We start from the raw sequence: 22,717 nt of genomic DNA on the forward strand, positions 1-22,717 counted from the left end.
CAAGTCAGTGTACAGATATCTCCCTGAGAGAGAGAGACTGAGAGATACCAGTCAGTGTACAGATATCTCCCTGAGAGAGTGGCACTGCGAGACACCAGTCAGAGTACAGATATCTCTCTAGGAGAGGGGGGATGTGAGACCCCATTCAGTGTACAGATATCACCCTGAGAGAGGGATTGGAAGACACCAGTCAGTGTACAGATTCCTCCCTGAGAGAGAGAGACTGATAGACACCAGTCAGTGTACAGATATCTCCCTGAGAGAGAGGGACTGAGAGACACCAGCCAGCGTACAGGTATCACCCCGTGAGGGAGGGCTGAGAGACATCAATCAGTGGACAGATATCTCCCTGAGAGAGAGGTACTGAGAGACACCAGTCAGTGAACAGATATCTCCCTGAGAGAGAGGGACTGAGAGACACCAGTCAGTGTACAGATATCTCCCTGAGAGAGAGGGACTGAGGGACACCAGTCAGTGTACAGAACTCTCCCTGAGAGAGAGGGTCTGAGTGACACCAGTCAGTGTACAGATATCTCCCTGAGAGAGGGACTGAGAGACACCAGTCAGTGTACAGATATCTCCATGAGAGAGGAACTGAGAGACACCATTCAGTGTACAGATATCTCCCTGAGAGAGAGAGATTGAGAGACACCAACCAGTGTACAGATATCACCCTGAGAGAGAGGGACTGAGAGACATCAGTCAGTGTGCAGATATCTCCCTGAGAACGACTGAGAGACACCAGTTAGTGTACAGATATCTCCCTTAGAGAGAGGGTCTGAGAGATACCAGCCATTGTTTAGATATCTCACTGAGAGAGGGACTGAGAGACACCTGTCTGTACAGATATCTCCTGAGAGAGAGGGTGTGAAAGATACCAGTCAGTGTACAGATATCTCCCTGAGAGAGAGGGACTGAGAGACACCAGTCAGTGTACAGATAACTCCCTGGTGAGGGACTGAGAGACACCAGTCAGTGTACAGATTTCTCCCTGAGAGGGACTGAGAGACACCAGTCAGTGTACAGATATCTCCCTGAGAGGGAGGGACTGAGAGACACCAGTCAGTGTACAGATGTCTCCCTGAGAGAGAGGGACTGAGAGACACCAGTCAGTGTGCAGATATCTACCTGAGAGAGGGACTGAGAGACACAAGTCAGTGTACAGATATCTCCCTGAGAGAGAGAGACTGAGAGATACCAGTCAGTGTACAGATATCTCCCTGAGAGAGTGGCACTGCGAGACACCAGTCAGAGTACAGATATCTCTCTAGGAGAGGGGGGATGTGAGACCCCATTCAGTGTACAGATATCACCCTGAGAGAGGGATTGGAAGACACCAGTCAGTGTACAGATTCCTCCCTGAGAGAGAGAGACTGATAGACACCAGTCAGTGTACAGATATCTCCCTGAGAGAGAGGGACTGAGAGACACCAGCCAGCGTACAGGTATCACCCCGTGAGGGAGGGCTGAGAGACATCAATCAGTGGACAGATATCTCCCTGAGAGAGAGGTACTGAGAGACACCAGTCAGTGAACAGATATCTCCCTGAGAGAGAGGGACTGAGAGACACCAGTCAGTGTACAGATATCTCAATGAGAGAGAGAGAGAGAGATTGAGAGACACCAGTCAGTGTACAGATATCTCCCTGAGAGAGAGAGACTGAGAGACACCAGTCAGTGTGCAGATATCTCCCTGAGAGCGACTGAGAGACACCTGTCAGTGAACAGATATCTCCCTGAGAGAGAGGGACTGAGAGACACCAGTCAATGTACAGATATCTCCCTGAGAGAGAGGGACTGAGAGACACCAGTCAGTGTACAGATATCTCCCTGAGAGATAGGGACTGAGAGACACCAGTCAGTGTACAGATATCTCTCTATGAGAGAGGGGATGAGAGACACCAGTCAGTGTTTAGATTCCTCCCTGAGAGAGAGAGACTGATAGACACAAGTCAGTGTACAGATACCTCCCTGAGAGAGAGAGATTGAGAGACACCAACCAGTGTACAGATATCACCCTGAGAGAGAGGGACTGAGAGACATCAGTCAGTGTGCAGATATCTCCCTGAGAACGACTGAGAGACACCAGTTAGTGTACAGATATCTCCCTGAGAGAGAGGGTCTGAGAGATACCAGCCATTGTTTAGATATCTCACTGAGAGAGGGACTGAGAGACACCTGTCTGTACAGATATCTCCTGAGAGAGAGGGTGTGAGAGACACCAGTCAGTGTACAGATATCTCCATGAGAGAGGAACTGAGAGACACCATTCAGTGTACAGATATCTCCCTGAGAGAGAGAGATTGAGAGACACCAACCAGTGTACAGATATCACCCTGAGAGAGAGGGACTGAGAAACATCAGTCAGTGTGCAGATATCTCCCTGAGAACGACTGAGAGACACCAGTTAGTGTACAGATATCTCCCTGAGAGAGAGGGTCTGAGAGATACCAGCCATTGTTTAGATATCTCACTGAGAGAGGGACTGAGAGACACCTGTCTGTACAGATATCTCCTGAGAGAGAGGGTGTGAGAGATACCAGTCAGTGTACAGATATCTCCCTGAGAGAGAGGGACTGAGAGTCACCAGTCAGTGTACAGATAACTCCCTGGTGAGGGACTGAGAGACACCAGTCAGTGTACAGATTTCTCCCTGAGAGGGACTGAGAGACACCAGTCAGTGTACAGATATCTCCCTGAGAGGGAGGGACTGAGAGACACCAGTCAGTGTACAGATGTCTCCCTGAGAGAGAGGGACTGAGAGACACCAGTCAGTGTGCAGATATCTACCTGAGAGAGGGACTGAGAGACACAAGTCAGTGTACAGATATCTCCCTGAGAGAGAGAGACTGAGAGATACCAGTCAGTGTACAGATATCTCCCTGAGAGAGTGGGACTGCGAGACACCAGTCAGAGTACAGATGTCTCTCTAGGAGAGGGGGGATGTGAGACCCCATTCAGTGTACAGATATCACCCTGAGAGAGGGATTGGAAGACACCAGTCAGTGTACAGATTCCTCCCTGAGAGAGAGAGAGACTGATAGACACCAGTCAGTGTACAGATATCTCCCTGAGAGAGAGGGACTGAGAGACACCAGCCAGCGTACAGGTATCACCCCGTGAGAGAGGGACTGAGAGACATCAGTCAGTGTACAGATATCACCCTGTGAGAGAGGGCTGAGAGACATCAATCAGTGGACAGATATCTCCCTGAGAGAGAGGGACTGAGAGACACCAGTCAGTGAACAGATATCTCCCTGAGAGAGAGGGACTGAGAGACACCAGTCAGTGTACAGATATCTCAATGAGAGAGAGAGAGAGAGATTGAGAGACACCAGTCAGTGTACAGATATCTACCTGAGAGAGAGAGACTGAGAGACACCAGTCAGTGTGCAGATATCTCCCTGAGAGCGACTGAGAGACACCAGGCAGTGAACAGATATCTCCCTGAGAGAGAGGGACTGAGAGACACCAGTCAATGTACAGATATCTCCCTGAGAGAGAGGGACTGAGAGACACCAGTCAGTGTACAGATATCTCCCTGAGAGAGAGGGACTGAGAGACACCAGTCAGTGTACAGATATCTCCCTGAGAGAGGGACTGAGAGACACCAGTCAGTGTACAGATATCTCTCTATGAGAGAGGGGATGAGAGACACCAGTCAGTGTTTAGATTCCTCCCTGAGAGAGAGAGACTGATAGACACAAGTCAGTGTACAGATACCTCCCTGAGTGAGAGGGACTGAGAGACACCAGTCAGTGTACAGATATCACCCTGTGAGAGAGGGACTGAGAGACATCAGTCAGTGTACAGATATCTCGCTGAGAGAGAGGGACTGAGAGACACCAGTCAGTGTACAGATATCTCAATGAGAGAGAGAGGGATTTGGAGACACCAGTCAGTGTACAGATATCTCCCTGAGAGAGAGAGACTGAGAGACACCAGTCAGTGTGCAGATATCTCCCTGAGAGCGACTGAGAGACACCAGTCAGTGTACAGATATCTCCCTGAGAGAGAGGGACTGAGAGACACCAGTCAGTGTACAGATATCTCCCTGAGAGAGAGGGACTGAGAGACACCAGTCGGTGTACAGAAATCTCCCTGAGAGAGAGGGACTGAGAGACACCAGTCAGTGTGCAGATATCTCCCTGAGGAGAGGGACTGAGAGACACCAGTCAGTGTACAGATATCTCCCTGAGCGAGAGGGACTGAGAGACACCAGTCAGTGTACAGATATCTCCCTGAGAGAGAGAGACTCAGAGAGACCAGTCAGTGTACAGATATCTCCCTGAGAGAGAGGGACTGCGAGACACCAGTCAGTGTACAGATATGTCCCTGAGGAGAGGGACTGAGAGACACCAGTCAGTGTACAGATATCTCCCTGAGAGAGAGGGACTGAGAGACACCAGTCAGTGTACAGATATCACCCTGAGAGAGAGACTGTGAGACACAAGTCATTATACAGACATCTCCCTGAGAGAGATTGACTCAGAGACACCAGTCAGTGAACAGATAACTCCCTGAGAGAGAGGGACTGAGAGACACCAGTCAGTGTACAGATATCTCCCTGAGAGAGAGAGACTGAGAGACACCAGTCAATGTACAGATATCTCCCTGAGAGAGAGGGACTGAGAGACACCAGTCAGTGTAAAGATATCTCCCTGAGAGAGAGAGAGACTGAGAGACACCTGTCAGTGTACAGATATCTCCCTGAGAGAGAGGGACTGAGAGACACCAGTCAGTGTACAGATATCTCCCTGAGAGAGAGAGACTGAGAGACACCAGTCAGTGTGCAGATATCTCCCTGAGAGCGACTGAGAGACACCAGTCAGTGTACAGATATCACCCTGAGAGAGCGAGACTGAGAGACACCAGTCAGTGTGCAGATATCTCCCTGAGAGCGACTGAGAGACACCAGTCAGTGTACAGATATCTCCCTGAGAGAGAGGGACTGAGAGACACCAGTCAGTGTACAGAAATCTCCCTGAGAGAGAGGGACTGAGAGACACCAGTCAGTGTGCAGATATCTCCCTGAGGAGAGGGACTGAGAGACACCAGTCAGTGTACAGATATCTCCCTGAGCGAGAGGGACTGAGAGACACCAGTCAGTGTACAGATATCTCCCTGAGAGAGAGAGACTCAGAGAGACCAGTCAGTGTACAGATATCTCCCTGAGAGAGAGGGACTGCGAGACACCAGTCAGTGTACAGATATCTCCCTGAGGAGAGGGACTGAGAGACACCAGTCAGTGAACAGATATCTCCCTGAGAGAGAGGGACTGAGAGACACCAGTCAGAGTACAGATTTCTCCCTGAGAGGGACTGAGATACACCAGTCAGTGTACAGATATCTCCCTGAGAGAGAGGTTCTGAGAGACACCAGTCAGTGTGCAGATATCTCCCTGAGAGAGAGAGTCTGAGAGACACCAGTCAGTGTACAGATATCTCCCTGAGAGAGAGAGACTGAGAGACACCAGTCAATGTACAGATATCTCCCTGAGAGAGAGGGACTGAGAGACACCAGTCAGTGTACAGATATTTCCCTGAGAGAGAGAGAGACTGAGAGACACCTGTCAGTGTACAGATATCTCCCTGAGAGAGAGGGACTGAGAGACACCAGTCAGTGTACAGATATCTCCCTGAGAGAGAGACTGAGAGACACCAGTCAGTGTACAGATATCTCCCTGAGAGAGAGAGACTGAGAGACACCAGTCAGTGTACAGATATCTCCCTGAGAGAGAGAGACTGAGAGACTCCAGTCAGTGTACAGATATCTCCCTGCGAGAGAGACAGAGAGACACCAGTCAGTGTACAGATATCTCCCTGAGAGAGAGAGACTGAGAGACGCCAGTCTGTGTACAGATATCTCCCTGAGAGGGAGGGACTGAGAGACACCAGTCAGTGTACAGATGTCTCCCTGAGAGAGAGGGACTGAGAGACACCAGTCAGTGTGCAGATATCTACCTGAGAGAGGGACTGAGAGACACAAGTCAGTGTACAGATATCTCCCTGAGAGAGAGAGACTGAGAGATACCAGTCAGTGTACAGATATCTCCCTGAGAGAGTGGGACTGCGAGACACCAGTCAGAGTACAGATATCTCTCTAGGAGAGGGGGGATGTGAGACCCCATTCAGTGTACAGATATCACCCTGAGAGAGGGATTGGAAGACACCAGTCAGTGTACAGATTCCTCCCTGAGAGAGAGAGACTGATAGACACCAGTCAGTGTACAGATATCTCCCTGAGAGAGAGGGACTGAGAGACACCAGCCAGCGTACAGGTATCACCCCGTGAGAGAGGGACTGAGAGACATCAGTCAGTGTACAGATATCACCCTGTGAGAGAGGGCTGAGAGACATCAATCAGTGGACAGATATCTCCCTGAGAGAGAGGGACTGAGAGACACCAGTCAGTGAACAGATATCTCCCTGAGAGAGAGGGACTGAGAGACACCAGTCAGTGTACAGATATCTCAATGAGAGAGAGAGAGAGAGATTGAGAGACACCAGTCAGTGTACAGATATCTCGCTGAGAGAGAGAGACTGAGAGACACCAGTCAGTGTGCAGATATCTCCCTGAGAGCGACTGAGAGACACCAGTCAGTGAACAGATATCTCCCTGAGAGAGAGGGACTGAGAGACACCAGTCAATGTACAGATATCTCCCTGAGAGAGAGGGACTGAGAGACACCAGTCAGTGTACAGATATCTCCCTGAGAGATAGGGACTGAGAGACACCAGTCAGTGTACAGATATCTCTCTATGAGAGAGGGGATGAGAGACACCAGTCAGTGTTTAGATTCCTCCCTGAGAGAGAGAGACTGATAGACACAAGTCAGTGTACAGATACCTCCCTGAGAGAGAGAGATTGAGAGACACCAACCAGTGTACAGATATCACCCTGAGAGAGAGGGACTGAGAGACATCAGTCAGTGTGCAGATATCTCCCTGAGAACGACTGAGAGACACCAGTTAGTGTACAGATATCTCCCTGAGAGAGAGGGTCTGAGAGATACCAGCCATTGTTTAGATATCTCACTGAGAGAGGGACTGAGAGACACCTGTCTGTACAGATATCTCCTGAGAGAGAGGGTGTGAGAGACACCAGTCAGTGTACAGATATCTCCATGAGAGAGGAACTGAGAGACACCATTCAGTGTACAGATATCTCCCTGAGAGAGAGAGATTGAGAGACACCAACCAGTGTACAGATATCACCCTGAGAGAGAGGGACTGAGAGACATCAGTTAGTGTGCAGACATCTCCCTGAGAACGACTGAGAGACACCAGTTAGTGTACAGATATCTCCCTGAGAGAGAGGGTCTGAGAGATACCAGCCATTGTTTAGATATCTCACTGAGAGAGGGACTGAGAGACACCTGTCTGTACAGATATCTCCTGAGAGAGAGGGTGTGAGAGATACCAGTCAGTGTACAGATATCTCCCTGAGAGAGAGGGACTGAGAGACACCAGTCAGTGTACAGATAACTCCCTGGTGAGGGACTGAGAGACACCAGTCAGTGTACAGATTTCTCCCTGAGAGGGACTGAGAGACACCAGTCAGTGTACAGATATCTCCCTGAGAGGGAGGGACTGAGAGACACCAGTCAGTGTACAGATGTCTCCCTGAGAGAGAGGGACTGAGAGACACCAGTCAGTGAGCAGATATCTACCTGAGAGAGGGACTGAGAGACACAAGTCATTGTACAGATATCTCCCTGAGAGAGAGAGACTGAGAGATACCAGTCAGTGTACAGATATCTCCCTGAGAGAGTGGGACTGCGAGACACCAGTCAGAGTACAGATGTCTCTCTAGGAGAGGGGGGATGTGAGACCCCATTCAGTGTACAGATATCACCCTGAGAGAGGGATTGGAAGACACCAGTCAGTGTACAGATTCCTCCCTGAGAGAGAGAGACTGATAGACACCAGTCAGTGTACAGATATCTCCCTGAGAGAGAGGGACTGAGAGACACCAGCCAGCGTACAGGTATCACCCCGTGAGAGAGGGACTGAGAGACATCAGTCAGTGTACAGATATCACCCTGTGAGAGAGGGCTGAGAGACATCAATCAGTGGACAGATATCTCCCTGAGAGAGAGGGACTGAGAGACACCAGTCAGTGAACAGATATCTCCCTGAGAGAGAGGGACTGAGAGACACCAGTCAGTGTACAGATATCTCAATGAGAGAGAGAGAGAGAGATTGAGAGACACCAGTCAGTGTACAGATATCTCCCTGAGAGAGAGAGACTGAGAGACACCAGTCAGTGTGCAGATATCTCCCTGAGAGCGACTGAGAGACACCAGTCAGTGAACAGATATCTCCCTGAGAGAGAGGGACTGAGAGACACCAGTCAATGTACAGATATCTCCCTGAGAGAGAGGGACTGAGAGACACCAGTCAGTGTACAGATATCTCCCTGAGAGAGAGGGACTGAGAGACACCAGTCAGTGTACAGATATCTCCCTGAGAGAGGGACTGAGAGACACCAGTCAGTGTACAGATATCTCTCTATGAGAGAGGGGATGAGAGACACCAGTCAGTGTTTAGATTCCTCCCTGAGAGAGAGAGACTGATAGACACAAGTCAGTGTACAGATACCTCCCTGAGTGAGAGGGACTGAGAGACACCAGTCATTGTACAGATATCACCCTGTGAGAGAGGGACTGAGAGACATCAGTCAGTGTACAGATATCTCGCTGAGAGAGAGAGACTGAGAGACACCAGTCAGTGTACAGATATCTCAATGAGAGAGAGAGAGATTTGGAGACACCAGTCAGTGTACAGATATCTCCCTGAGAGAGAGAGACTGAGAGACACCAGTCAGTGTGCAGATATCTCCCTGAGAGCGACTGAGAGACACCAGTCGGTGTACAGGTATCACCCTGAGAGAGCGAGACTGAGAGACACCAGTCAGTGTGCAGATATCTCCCTGAGAGCGACTGAGAGACACCAGTCAGTGTACAGATATCTCCCTGAGAGAGAGGGACTGAGAGACACCAGTCAGTGTACAGATATCTCCCTGAGAGAGAGGGACTGAGAGACACCAGTCGGTGTACAGAAATCTCCCTGAGAGAGAGGGACTGAGAGACACCAGTCAGTGTGCAGATATCTCCCTGAGGAGAGGGACTGAGAGACACCAGTCAGTGTACAGATATCTCCCTGAGCGAGAGGGACTGAGAGACACCAGTCAGTGTACAGATATCTCCCTGAGGGAGAGAGACTCAGAGAGACCAGTCAGTGTACAGATATCTCCCTGAGAGAGAGGGACTGCGAGACACCAGTCAGTGTACAGATATGTCCCTGAGGAGAGGGACTGAGAGACACCAGTCAGTGTACAGATATCTCCCTGAGAGAGAGGGACTGAGAGACACCAGTCAGTGTACAGATATCACCCTGAGAGAGAGACTGTGAGACACAAGTCATTATACAGACATCTCCCTGAGAGAGATTGACTCAGAGACACCAGTCAGTGAACAGATAACTCCCTGAGAGAGAAGGACTGAGAGACACCAGTCAGTGTACAGATATCTCCCTGAGAGAGGGACTGAGAGACACCAGTCAGTGTACAGATATATCCCTGAGAGAGAGAGAGACTGAGAGACACCTGTCAGTGTACAGATATCTCCCTGAGAGAGAGGGACTGAGAGACACCAGTCAGTGTACAGATATCTCCCTGAGAGAGAGAGACTGAGAGACACCAGTCAGTGTGCAGATATCTCCCTGAGAGCGACTGAGAGACACCAGTCAGTGTACAGATATCACCCTGAGAGAGCGAGACTGAGAGACACCAGTCAGTGTGCAGATATCTCCCTGAGAGCGACTGAGAGACACCAGTCAGTGTACCCTCTACCCTGGGGAAAAGCCTCTGACTATCTCTGAGAGACTGTCAGTGAACAGATATCTCCCTGAGAGAGAGGGACTGAGAGACACCAGTCAGAGTACTGATTTCTCCCTGAGAGGGACTGAGAGACACCAGTCAGTGTACAGATATCTCCCTGAGAGAGGTGTTCTGAGAGACACCAGTCAGTGTGCAGATATCTCCCTGAGAGAGAGAGACTGAGAGACACCAGTCAGTGTACAGATATCTCCCTGAGAGAGAGAGACTGAGAGACACCAGTCAATGTACAGATATCTCCCTGAGAGAGAGGGACTGAGAGACACCAGTCAGTGTACAGATATTTCCCTGAGAGAGAGAGAGACTGAGAGACACCTGTCAGTGTACAGATATCTCCCTGAGAGAGAGGGACTGAGAGACACCAGTCAGTGTACAGATATCTCCCTGAGAGAGAGACTGAGAGACACCAGTCAGTGTACAGATATCTCCCTGAGAGAGAGAGACTGAGAGACACCAGTCAGTGTACAGATATCTCCCTGAGAGAGAGAGACTGAGAGACTCCAGTCAGTGTACAGATATCTCCCTGAGAGAGAGACTGAGAGACACCAGTCAGTGTACAGATATCTCCCTGAGAGAGAGAGACTGAGAGACGTCAGTCAGTGTACAGATATCTCCCTGAGAGAGAGGGACTGAGAGACACCAGTCAGTGTACAGATATCTCCCTGAGAGAGAGGGACTGAGAGACACCAGTCAGTGTACAGATATCTCCCTGACAGAGAGGGACTGAGAGACACCAGTCAGTGTACAGATATCTCCCTGACAGAGAGGGACTGAGAGACACCAGTCAGTGTACAGATATCACCCTGAGAGAGGGACTGAGAGACACCAGTCAGTATACAGACATCTCCCTGAGAGAGAGGGACTGAGAGACACCAGCCAGTGTACAGATAACTCCCTGGTGAGCGACTGAGAGACACCAGTCAGTGTACAGATATCTCTCTGACAGAGAGGGACTGAGAGACACCAGTCAGTGCACAGATATCTCCTTGAGAGAGAGGGACTGAGTTATACCAGTCAGTGGACAGATATCTCCCTGAGAGAGAGGGACTGAGAGACACCAGTCAGTGTTCAAATATCTTGGGCCCAGATATAACCGTTTAAAGAATCTCTCCGTCCTGATATTTCATTTCCTTAGATTTCACCTGATCTGACTTTAACCATTTGTTCTCTTTTTATTGCAGATGCCATTTTCAACCTCACTATAATAGTCACAAGGGGTCTAGATTATACCTCCTGCATCCTTCAGTGTGTGGCATCAAGTGGCACAGGTATCATTTTCAAGTGGATGTCCAACGATGCCTCGGTGACCACTGATGAATTTCACAACATCACTGGAAATGGCGCTGCCCTATCCATAGCCACTGCAGATCTTCTGCCCCTCAATCAAAACATTTACATTTGCATTGCCTCCAACCCTGTTAGCACGGCGAGTGCAGACATTGACCTGCGCTCAGACTGCAGAACAGGTCAGCCTCTTTTGCAACTGCATTCGCGTAGCAGGGACAGTCTGTGCCAGTGTGGGGCTGCCTCCATGTATACCTGTGTTACGCTCGGATCAGTGTTATCTTTGTCCTGCGAGTGTTTAAAGGGCGCTTTCTCGCTATCTAACCCCGTGCTGTACCAGTCCTGGGAGTGTTTGATGGGGACAGAGGAGAGGGAGCTTTACTCTATAGCTAACCCCGTGCTGTACCTGTCCTGGGAGTGTTTGATGGGGACAGTGTAGAGGGAGCTTTACTCTGTATCCAACCCCGTGCTGTACCTGTCCTGCGAGTGTTTGATGGGAACAGTGTAGAGGGAGCTTTACTCTGTATCTAACCCTGTGCTGTACCTGTCCTGGGGGGTGTTTGATGGGGGACAGTGTAGAGGGGGCTTTACTCTGTATCTAACCCCGTGCTGTACCTGTCCTGGGAATGTTTGATGGGAACAGTGTAGAGGGAGCTTTACTCTGTATCTAACCCCATGCTGTACCTGTCCTGGGAGTATTTGATGGGGACAGTGTAGAGGGAGCTTTACTCTGTATCCAACCCCGTGTTGTACCTGTCCTGCGAGTGTTTGATGGGAACAGTGTAGAGGGAGCTTTACTCTGTATCCAACCCCGTGCTGTACCTGTCCTGCGAGTGTTTGATGGGAACAGTGTAGAGGAAGCTTTACTCTGTATCTAACCCTGTGCTGTACCTGTCCTGGGGGGTGTTTGATGGGGGACAGTGTAGAGGGGGCTTTACTCTGTATCTAACCCTGTGCTGTACCTGTTCTGGTTGTTTGATGGGGACACTGTAGACAAAGCTTTACTCTATATGGAACCCTGTGCTGTGCCTGTCCTGGGAGTGCTTGATGGGGACAGTTCTGTCAAATGGAATGAATACTTATATCCTGTTGTGTGTTGTAGGGACTGAACTTATGTTATTGCCGACCTGGGCGATTGTCGTCCTCTGTCTCTTCAGCCTTTTCATCGGCTTTGTTATGTTCCTTTGTGCCTGTTTCTTCTGGTGCAGAGACGTAAGATGGTTCCTCCGATGCAGACGAGGCAAGTATAGCGAGCCTTGACGCAATGTCATTTTGAACAGCTGTGCTGTCCCCAATCTGGATTTACCCCGTCTACCTCCTCATTTTCCCCTTTGATTTTCCTCATCTCTTGGAATGATCCCCTCCCCTCTCTGTATTGACCCCACCCCACCTCATCCTGTGACTGGATTTCCCCTCTCCTCTCTCTGGATTTACACCCTCTTCTCCATCTCTGGATTCACACACATACTCCAGAGACACACACATGCTTACATTCATAGAAATATGCACACACACTGTTGCTAACTTTTGGTTGCCTCTTAAATGTTGCCCATTGTATCTTTACTTAATTTGCTCTGTTTCTATAACCTTTGATCTTGAGTCGCCAGGTATCTTTATAATACCGCCACGGGGTTCAAGTTCAAGTACTGATCAATAACTCAATACACCAGTTCGTAAGTTTAAAATCAAAACACATTTATTACACACAGTAAATCACTACTCATGCATAAAACTCTACTTACTAGACTATCTCTATCACTAAAAGGACTATACGTAGCTTGGAACTGGCCCAACTGGTCAGGGGAACAAATGGCCTTTCGTTCGATTCTGCGTCTGCAGGATTCAAAAGCTGGTATGGACTGGTAGCTCGGAGCGCCTATCTCGTAGCGTGCGTTGACTGGAGACTTACTTGGTTGATGCGGCAGCTTAGGCAGTTCACTGTCAAGGGTTGGTTCGCTGCTGAGTGACCCTGCCAAGAAGACCGATTTGAACTTGGGGGCTCTACTTTATCGTCCCCAGGGGCTTTGCGCCGTTCGGGGCAGACCCCGTATCTGGTTCCAAGTGATTGGACTAGGTTCCGATCACTTGGATCGATTTCTCCAATACTGGAGTTGTTCCCTGATCGCTGGGCGGTACCTGAGTGTCAGTTGGCCTTCCTTTGTCTTGGCTCCTGCTGGCGCCGAGGAGTCTGGCTTGGCCTCATTCACCTTACATGTTTCAATTGTACCCGGGGATCGCTCATTAGTATGCAGATGGCTGTGAGTTTCAGTGCTGTCTGGGCTTCTGCAAGTTCTAATATACAGGATTTTTGCACTTGCTAGCTTTTGCCTGTGTTGGCTGAATTTTCCCTGTAGTCTTTGCGGACCTTCATTTTAAGTCAGGAAGTGCCCAACCCAGGTGGCTGCACTACACACTTACAAACATACACACCTGCACGTGCTCATAGAGACACAGAAACGTACACATTTATTGAGATGCACATACACGTTCGTGGACACAAAAACACACTCCCTCCATCACTCTCTCTCTCGTCCTTCTCTGTACGCACTTTCTCTTTCTCGCACAGCCACCTACCAATTTAGATAACAGATTCTCTGTGAGAGCAGAAGTTTGTGTTTGCATATGTGCGCCTGCCTGTGCGTTTCTGTGTCTGGGTGTGTGCGAGTAAAGGTGAGTCTGTGATTGTGTGTGTATGATTGTATTTCTGTGTGCGGATCTGTTTCTGTGTCAATGTGGTGTGTATATGTGTGTGTCTGCTTCTGTGTGTGTATGTCTCAGTCTGTATGATTATGTGTGTCTGTGTAAGTCTGTTTCTGTATGGCTGTGGTTGTGTACATTTCTGTGTGTGTGTTTCTATGTCTGTGTGTTTCTGTATGTGTGCATGTTTCCGGGTGTTTCTGCGTGTGTTTCTGTGCTTCTGTGTGTTACTTGCTGTGTATTTCTGTGTGTGTGTTACTTTCTGTGTGCTTGTGTGTGTGTTTGTGTGTGTGCTTCTGTGTGTGTTACTTGCTGTGTATTTCTGTGTGTGTAATGTTCTGTGTGTGTGTTACTTTCTGTGCGTTTCTGTGTGCGTGTTTCTGTGCGTGTGCTTGTGTGTGTGTTTCTGTGTGTGTGTTTCTGTGCGTGTGCTTGTGTGTGTGTGTTTATGTGTGTGCTTCTGTGTGAGTGTTTCTGTGTGTGTGCTTCTGTGTGTGTGTTTGTGTGTGTGTTTCTGTGCGTGTGCTTGTGCGTGTGTTTTTGTGTATGTGTGCGTGTGTTTTTATGTGTGCGTTTCTATATGTGTGCTTTTGTGTGTTTCTGTGTGTGTGTTTCTGTGAGTGTGCATGTTCCTGTGTGTGTTTCTGTATGTGTGTTTCTGTGAGTTTGTGTGCTTCTGTGTGTGTTTGTGTTTCTCTGTATGTGTACGTGTGTGTTTTTGTGTGTGCATTTCTATGTCTGTGTGCTTCTGTATGTGTGCATGTTTCCGTGTGTGTGTGTTTCTGTGAGTGTGTGTTTGTGTGTATGTGTTTCTGTGTGTGTGTTTCTGTGTGTGTTTCTGGGCGAGTGTGTTTCTGTGTGTTTGTTTCTGGGTGCATGTGTGTTTCTGTGATGTGTGTTTCTTTGTGAGTGTTTCTAGGTGTGTATTTCTGTGTATGTTTCTGGGTGAGTGTGTTTCTGTGAATGTGTTTCTGTGAATGTGTGTTTGTTTCTGGGTGCATGTGTGTTTCTGTGATGTGTGTTTCTTTGTGAGTGTTTCTAGGTGTGTGTTTCTGTGTATGTTTCTGGGTGAGTGTGTTTCTGTGAATATGTGTTTCTGTGAATGTGTGTTTCTGTGTGTTTATTTCTGGGTGCATGTGTGTTTCTGTGATGTGTGTTTCTTTGTGAGTGTTTCTAGGTGTGTGTTTCTGTGTATGTTTCTGGGTGAGTGTGTTTCTGGGTGAGTGTGTTTCTGTGAATGTGTGTTTCTGTGTGTGTTTCTGGGTGAGTGTGCTTCTGTGAATGTGTGTTTCTGTGTGTGTTTCTGGGTGAATGTGCTTCTGTGAATGTTTGTTTCTGTGAATGTGTGTTTCTGGGTGAATGTGTGTTTCTGTGAATGTGTGTTTCTGGGTGAGTGTGTTTCTGTGAATGTGTGTTTCTGTGAGTGTGTGTTTCTGTGAGTGTGTGTTTCTGTGTGTGTGTTTCTGGGCGAGTGTGTTTCTGTGTGTTTGTTTCTGGGTGCATGTGTGTTTCTGTGATGTGTGTTTCTTTGTGAGTGTTTCTAGGTGTGTGTTTCTGTGTATGTTTCTGGGTGAGTGTGTTTCTGTGAATATGTGTTTCTGTGTGAGTGTGCTTCTGTGAATGTGTGTGTTTCTGGGTGAATGTGTGTTTCTGTAAATGTGTGTTTCTGGGTGAGTGTGTTTCTGTGAATGTGTGTTTCTGAGTGAGTGTGTTTGTGTGTGTGTATTTGTGTGTATGTTACTGTGCAGGTTTGTGGGTGAATAAATGTGAGTCTGTGATTATGTACGTATTTCAGTGAATGGGAGTGTGTTTCTCTATGTGTATGTATGTGTTTCGGAGTGTGAATGTGTTTATGTGTCTTTATGTATGTGTGTTTCTGTATGTTTAATGCAGAAAAGTGTGAGGTGATGACAAATGTTGAATTCTTTACCCGTCAGTCTGGCCTCAATAAAACTCGAGATGGATTTGTAGGCATAGTATTATTTATTTTTACCCGACTTACAAGTCTGACTCGCTTCACAAAAACCAAGAACACAAGCAGCCTCCTGGGTCTTCAGAATCGAGTGCTATTGGAGACAAAGGAATCTCTACAAATACATTCAAATGGCATCAAGTTTCACATAAACGATTCCCATAGGTCATCCTATACCCCTCCTGACCTGGCCATACATCCTAATTGGCTCACTTCTCATTCCTTCCCCTGGCCTCTTGTTACCCAGCATCCTTTTCTCCTCCTCTACCAGACACCCCTCCCCCCTTCCTTGCCATGCTTTCTGAAATCCTTTGTCTGTGAACTCCCGAGAATTAGACCGGCCTACATCTACATTACTGTAACTAATATATTTAACCTATTTTATATCACATTCGTCAGTCCCTCCTTTTATCATTTCATGATAACCTATCTATTCAATCCGTAGCTATGGCCCCTCATCTAAAAAGATTTGTCGCTGCATTTCCAATTCCTGTTATAGCCCCCCCTTCATCCGCTGCACCCTTGTGGATCCTAACAGCCAAGATTCTAGGGGCGTCTATCTGTTCTAGTGCACCCCGCATTCTACCCATCATGCATTTAAGGATGGCCAGGCCCACAAAGATGCAGCCGAGTGCCACTGCTAAATATGGCGCATACCCCACCCTCACGGGCCAGAAGATAGTCAAGAGCATACCGGTTCTGCATTGCAAACAACCGCAGCTGAGACAATTCCTTGGTTATTGCCCCGAGGGCTCCCAGGTTTCGTTTCCCAGGATGGTATGGCCACAAATAAAATAATTCCTATCGCTGGCCGCCAAGGAACCCCCCCCCACCTCCCAGTGTCAAGACGCTCAGAATCCCCCATCCGGCTGAGTGGCCCCGGTTGGGAGCGAGAACCTGTGGTTTTTTCCAGTTCTCGCAGAACTCAGTTGAGACTGCCCGGCGTGCTATCTGATTATGCAACATCCACGCCGAGGGGACTGGGGTAGGGGCTAGAGTCCCGATAGCAATTTGGCGGGGAAATGGGGTGACAAAACATTGGTCGCTGTGCCATTAAAAAAAAAGTAGTATCCTTGCTCCGTGTACAGGTGAGCATCACAATCAGTATATCGGTTGCGTAGGGATCCCCCGTAGCCCAGTTTATCCAGCTTCGAAACGCCCATTCGGGCCGCCTAGCAATGCGGAAAGCCCTAGTCCCAACAGTGATATGAGAGACATTCGCCCAGCCACAAAGGAGCTGGAGGCGGGCGTTCAATGAAACGCAGGTGGTGTTGTAACAGACGCATTGGCCAGACGCCTGACTGATATGACACCTCCTGTCCGTAAGGTGGGGAACAGACATGTTATATTCATTTCCACCTCTACCAGCAAACAGCCGTACCCGTCACTGCTGAAACAATTCTTGTACGACCGGGAGTCTATTGGGAGTGAAGTGGCTAGGTATGTACATCCTCCACCGTTGCAGCCTATCATACTGTGAGTGGGAATTATCCCGAGGAAGGGGAAGGCAAATAGCCGGTGGTGCTGAACCCGGATCGTAAGGAAGAGTGACTTGCTCAGGCGGTGGCTCGGGACGCTGACAATGAACCACCGTTTGGGGAGTGCCCCAAAGCGGTGAAGCAGAAAATAACCTAGACACCGCTGCGGGGTTCGGGTAGCGGACAACCCGTCCCTGGCCATACAAGCGGTGGTAAATCTGGTAGAAGAGATTCATACTACCCGGGTTTTCCTCAATCTGGGCCCTAAATGAATTAAGTGTATCTCCTGATAACCTACGTTCTAGTTGTACTCCCCTCCTCACATGCCCCGTCCTCTCTCTAGTCCCCCTCTCTCTCTCACAACCTCTTCCTACCCTCTCCTGACGGTCTGATTTTACCTTTATGGCACCAATCTTAACACATCCAAAATCAAATTTACATGTACTCCAAAAACAAGGCAATGTCCATGTAATGTTCCCTTCCCATCGCCGGGACCGGTGCAATTGGTTCACGAGTCCTGCATTATCCGTTAACCTGATGACCTTCCATGAGTCGATACCATGCCCTCGTATATGGGGGCAGCGAAGAACATCACCTCTGCATAAACGAAATGTCCTTGTAGTTTGGTCGGCGTTACAGGTGTAGATGATATTTCCCTTTTCCATGTCCGTCGCCGATGTCACTCCAAGCGAGGTGAGGCCGAAGATCACACAGGCGGTGCGTAGCCACCCCATCATGCTTCACACCTGTAAAACAGCGCTGGGGAAGGGAGGCAGGTTAGTAACCGACTTTTTTACAGTGGTCGAGGTGGACCCAATTTAAAGTGGTGAAGGTGGATCCAAGCACTCCGCCGCTCCACTTTAACTGCAGTGGGGGTGGTAAGGAGAACTTGGAAGGGCCCCTCCCATCGCGGCTCCGACCCTTTTCGAGTCCAATTTTTGACCATGACATAACTACTGGGCTGCACTGAAAGTGAGCTAGGTAATGGTGGTTGGTGAGCCGCGCGGACCTGGCCATGGAGCTCTTTGAGGACTCTTGACTATCTTGTGGTCTGTGAGGGTGGGGTATGCGCCATAGTGCAGGGCAGGTGTATCATGGGAGTTCAAGACCTAACTGCTAACATCAATAAATTTATGGATCGCATACGGGATCACCTGGACGGAATGCAGGATCCTGGCTCTTGGGGTAACTGGGGATTTGGAGGTTGGAAGGACTGGTTGATAAATATGGCCATGTATTTAGCAGTGGCACTCGGCTGCATCTTTGTGGGCCTGGCCATCCTTAAATGCGTGATGGGTAGAATGCGGGGTGCACTAGAAAAGATAGACGCCCCTAGAATCTTGGCTGTTAGGATCCACGAGGGTGCAGCGGATGAAGGGGGGCTACAGCAGGAATTGGAAATGCAGCGACAAATCTTTTTAGATGAGGGGCCGTAGCTACGGATTGAATAGATAGGTTATCATGAAATGATAAAAGGAGGGAATGACGAATGTGATATAAAATAGTTAGGTTAAATATATTAGTTACAGTAATGTAGATGGAGGCCGGTCTAATTCTAGGGAGTTCACAGACAAAGGATTTCAGAGAGCATGGCAAGGAAGTGGGGGAGGGCTGTCCGGTAGAGGAGGAGAAAAGGATGCTGGGTAACAAGAGGCCAGGGGAAGGAATGAGAAGTGAGCCAATTAGGATGTAAGGCCAGGTCAGGAGGGGTATAGGATGACCAATGGGAATCGTGTATGTGAAACTTGATGCCATTTGAATGTATTTGTAGAGATTCCTTTGTCTCCAATAGCACTCGATTCTGAAGACCCAGGAGGCTGCTTGTGTTCTTGGTTTTTGTGAAGCGAGTCAGACTTGCAAGTCGGGTAAAAATAAATAATACTATGCCTACATCTCGAGTTTTATTGAGGCCAGACTGACGGATAAAGAATTCAACATTTGTCATTTGGTGCCGGAAACCCGGGATTTCTCAAGACGGTTCTGACCAACCGCGAAATCAGAATTAAACTGATTTTGGATAAGGAAAGTGGAAAAGGGCCCACAATGTATAGCTGGAAAATGACCGCGCATAGATTTTTCCTCTCTTCTTGTGGTCTGATTAGTCTGGTCACTCGCGGTTGGTACGGAAAGATTGTCTCGACGAAATCAAAGGTCAGTCTGGGGATTAGAAAATTTAACTGATACGATTTCATAATTGATGATTCGGTTTGGGGTTAGTTTTGGAATTGATGGGACATCAAAATGATGGTTTAATTCCATGTGTGAGTGTTTTTGATGAACTGATGGGACCTCAGATTTGGAGGGTTTAGTTCAATGAGTGCTTTTAAATCTATAGTTGATTAAGCTAAAATTGTATCCTTGGACTGTAGTGGCGAAAAAACGCAGTCTTGAGGACTAGTTTGAGAATATGGGAATTGCTTGGATAACACGAATGATCCAGGCACGCCATTGCAAATATTATGTGATGTTTATCCAGATAAAGCGAGAGATTTTAGGAAAATGTCAACAACCTTAAGGAACAAATTGGGTGACGAATGGCCACTAGGGGGCACTAAAGACCGGGACATCATTAAGAAAATTCAGGGAAAAATCTGGAAAAAGAGCCAAAGTATGAAAGCAAAAGAATTAATTGGATTATGGAGACAATATTGTCAAGAGGAAAGAGGAATGTTACCAAGTTGGCAAGAAAATGCCCTTAAAATGGGAATTCCAATTAGTGAAGCGGGGAACCAGAAAACTCTGGAGATCTTGAAAAAGGAGTGAGCATTCAAAAAACGCGCAAGTAAAGAGAGGGTGGACTCAAAAAAAAAATGGGCTACGTAGTTCAATAGTTGGCCTTGCATTGACAGAGGATGAAGATTTAGAAAATTGGACCATGTCGGCCAGAGTCCCGACTGCACCAGTAGCATTGTCTGCACTAATTCCGGAACCACCAGAGTATCATAATTTATATCCAGTCACTGCTCCCCAGATTCAAATCATGCCAGCCTCTCCAGCCCCTTTGGTCAATAGCTTGGGTCCTATTTTACCATCTTAACTGTCTGTTAGAGAAGGGGAGCTCTGTTCAACAAACCCAGTTAGCTCTAGGACCCGATCTCGGACAATGAGAGAGGGGCCTGATCCAATCCAGAAACAATCACGTATACCACCTAGATCCCTTCAGACTGTCGGGTAAAGAATTCAACATTTGTCAGTGATTCATTTTGGAAGGAATAACAGAAGGAAGACAGAGTATTGGGCTAATGGTAAGATTCTTGGCAGTGTGGATGAGCAGAGAGATCTCGGTGTCCATGTACATAGATCCCTGAAAGTTGCCACCCAGGTTGAGAGGGTTGTTAAGAAGGCGTACGGTGTGTTAGCTTTTATTGGTAGAGGGATTGAGTTTCGGAGCCATGTGGTCATGTTGCAGCTGTACAAAACTCTGGTGCGGCCGCATTTGGAGTATTGCGTGCAGTTCTGGTCGCCGCATTATAGGAAGGATGTGGAAGCATTGGAAAGGGTGCAGAGGAGATTTACCAGAATGTTGCCTGGTATGGAGGGAAGATCTTATGAGGAAAGGCTGAGGGACTTGAGGCTGTTTTCGTTAGAAAGAAGAAGGTTAAGAGTTGACTTAATTGAGGCATACAACATGATCAGAGGATTGGATAGGGTGGACAGTGAGAGCCTTTTTCCTCGGATGGTGATGTCTAGCATGAGGGGACATAGCTTTAAATTGAGGGGAGATAGATATAGGACAGATGTCAGAGGTAGGTTCTTTACTCAGAGAGTAGTAAGGGCGTGGAATGCCCTGCCTGCAACAGTAGTGGATTCGCCAACACTAAGGACATTCAAATGGTCATTGGATAGACATATGGACGATAAGGGAATAGTGTAGATGGGCTTTAGAGTGGTTTCACAGGTCGGCGCAACATCGAGGGCCGAAGGGCTTGTACTGCGCTGTAATGTTCTATGTTCTATGTAGGGCTGTTTCTGTGGTTGTGCGTGTTTGCATTTCTGTGTATTGCATATTTCTGAGTTTGTAAGTGCGCGTGAATGTGAGAGCAGCCCTGAGCAGCCCCTGTGCCCTGAGCATTTTGGCATGACCTCTGCATCACTCACTATTAGTATTTTCTCATTGACAGCTTGGTTCAATCCGCCACAGACACAGTATCCAACTATCAGCTCCACTCCCGGATCCATGCATTCGAGCACAAGGAGGAAAGGTAATTGCATTCCAGCCTGGACTGGGGATGGTGCAGGAGCTCAGTGAAATGCCTGGAAAGTTCTCCGTTCCCAAATTGGACCATGTGGCCTGCCAGTGACCCCCACATCACACTCCACACTCCCAAATCGTCTCTTGTATGTGTTTCTCTGACCCCTTGTCCTCAACCTCGGCGCGTTGTGAGCTTTCGCTCACTCTCTCTCTCTGACCCTGAAGGCTGGCAGATGTCTCCAGTTGGTTTATGTAAGTCTTGCCCCACTGTATGGAACTGACAAAAGTTTCAGAGCCTGCTGGAGGGTGGGAAGCCATGTATCAATGGTCCAGCCTTAAATTCAGAGCTGGGGGAGGGATGGGGGGTTTACACTGATGGCAAAAGGCTTGGGGTTAAAGGGTAGAATATCAGTGTGTGTGTGTGTGTGGGGGGGGGGGGGGAATAGTTTGCGTTGCCCAACCACATTGAGTCAGTGTATCCAAACCTCTCTCTCTTCCTTTCTCCCCTTCAGCATTTGATAGAAACGAAGATCCAAGCTGAGGACTGAACGGGTTGGACTGAGGAGGCTGGCGGACCGGAGCCTTTTCAGAGGCGGTGAGGGGACCAGAGGGAAGGGGGGAAGGGGGTGGTGGTGGGGGGGGGGGGGGGGGGCTGCACTGATCATCCGGAGCCATCGGCACGACGTGGAGGACAAGATTTCACTGCAGAGAGGGATCCTGCGGGGGGGGGAGGGGGAGAAGGCACATTCCCACCTGCTACATGTCTGTCGGGGAGGTACCCAGGCCACCACGGACTGTCTGGAGAGTCGACCGCTTTGAGAAGGAAAGGCCTGGGCACTGCCTCTGCACAGCTGTTGATCAATAAAGAATATATAAATACACACACTCCGCTTAAAGTCATCCTGTGTCTTAACTCATTGCCCTGCTCTGATCACACACTCACTGCGGCACGTGTGAAACTGTGTTAGAACATAAGAACTAGGAACAGGAGTAGGCTACCTGGCCCCTCGAGCCTGCTCCACCATTCAATGAGATCATGGCTGATTTTTTGTGGACTCAGCTCCACTTTCCGGCCCGAACACCATAACCCTTTATTCCTCGATTCTTCAAAAAACGATCTATCTTTATCGAAAAAACATTTAATGAAGGAGCCTCTACTGCTTCACTGGGCAAGGAATTCCATAGATTCACAAC

At 48.5% G+C, this 22,717-nt stretch overlaps 1 protein-coding gene across 1 annotated transcript in view; it reads left to right on the top strand.

Annotated features, from left to right (window-relative positions):
• The window catches only part of LOC140411401 (uncharacterized), a 287,890-nt gene extending 265,758 nt beyond the window's left edge, over positions 1-22,132 (top strand). Inside the window, exons 3-6 of the mRNA XM_072500509.1 lie at positions 11,082-11,366; positions 12,287-12,424; positions 21,453-21,533; positions 22,036-22,132. Of these exons, the coding sequence (XP_072356610.1) occupies positions 11,082-11,366; positions 12,287-12,424; positions 21,453-21,533; positions 22,036-22,064 (533 nt within the window). The 3' untranslated portion in view covers positions 22,065-22,132. The remainder of the gene's footprint in view (positions 1-11,081; positions 11,367-12,286; positions 12,425-21,452; positions 21,534-22,035) is intronic.
• The last annotated feature ends 585 nt before the right edge of the window (positions 22,133-22,717 follow it).

This window comes from Scyliorhinus torazame, chromosome 4 (genome assembly GCF_047496885.1).
Source record: "Scyliorhinus torazame isolate Kashiwa2021f chromosome 4, sScyTor2.1, whole genome shotgun sequence".
In the NCBI taxonomy this organism is placed as follows: domain Eukaryota; kingdom Metazoa; phylum Chordata; class Chondrichthyes; order Carcharhiniformes; family Scyliorhinidae; genus Scyliorhinus; species Scyliorhinus torazame.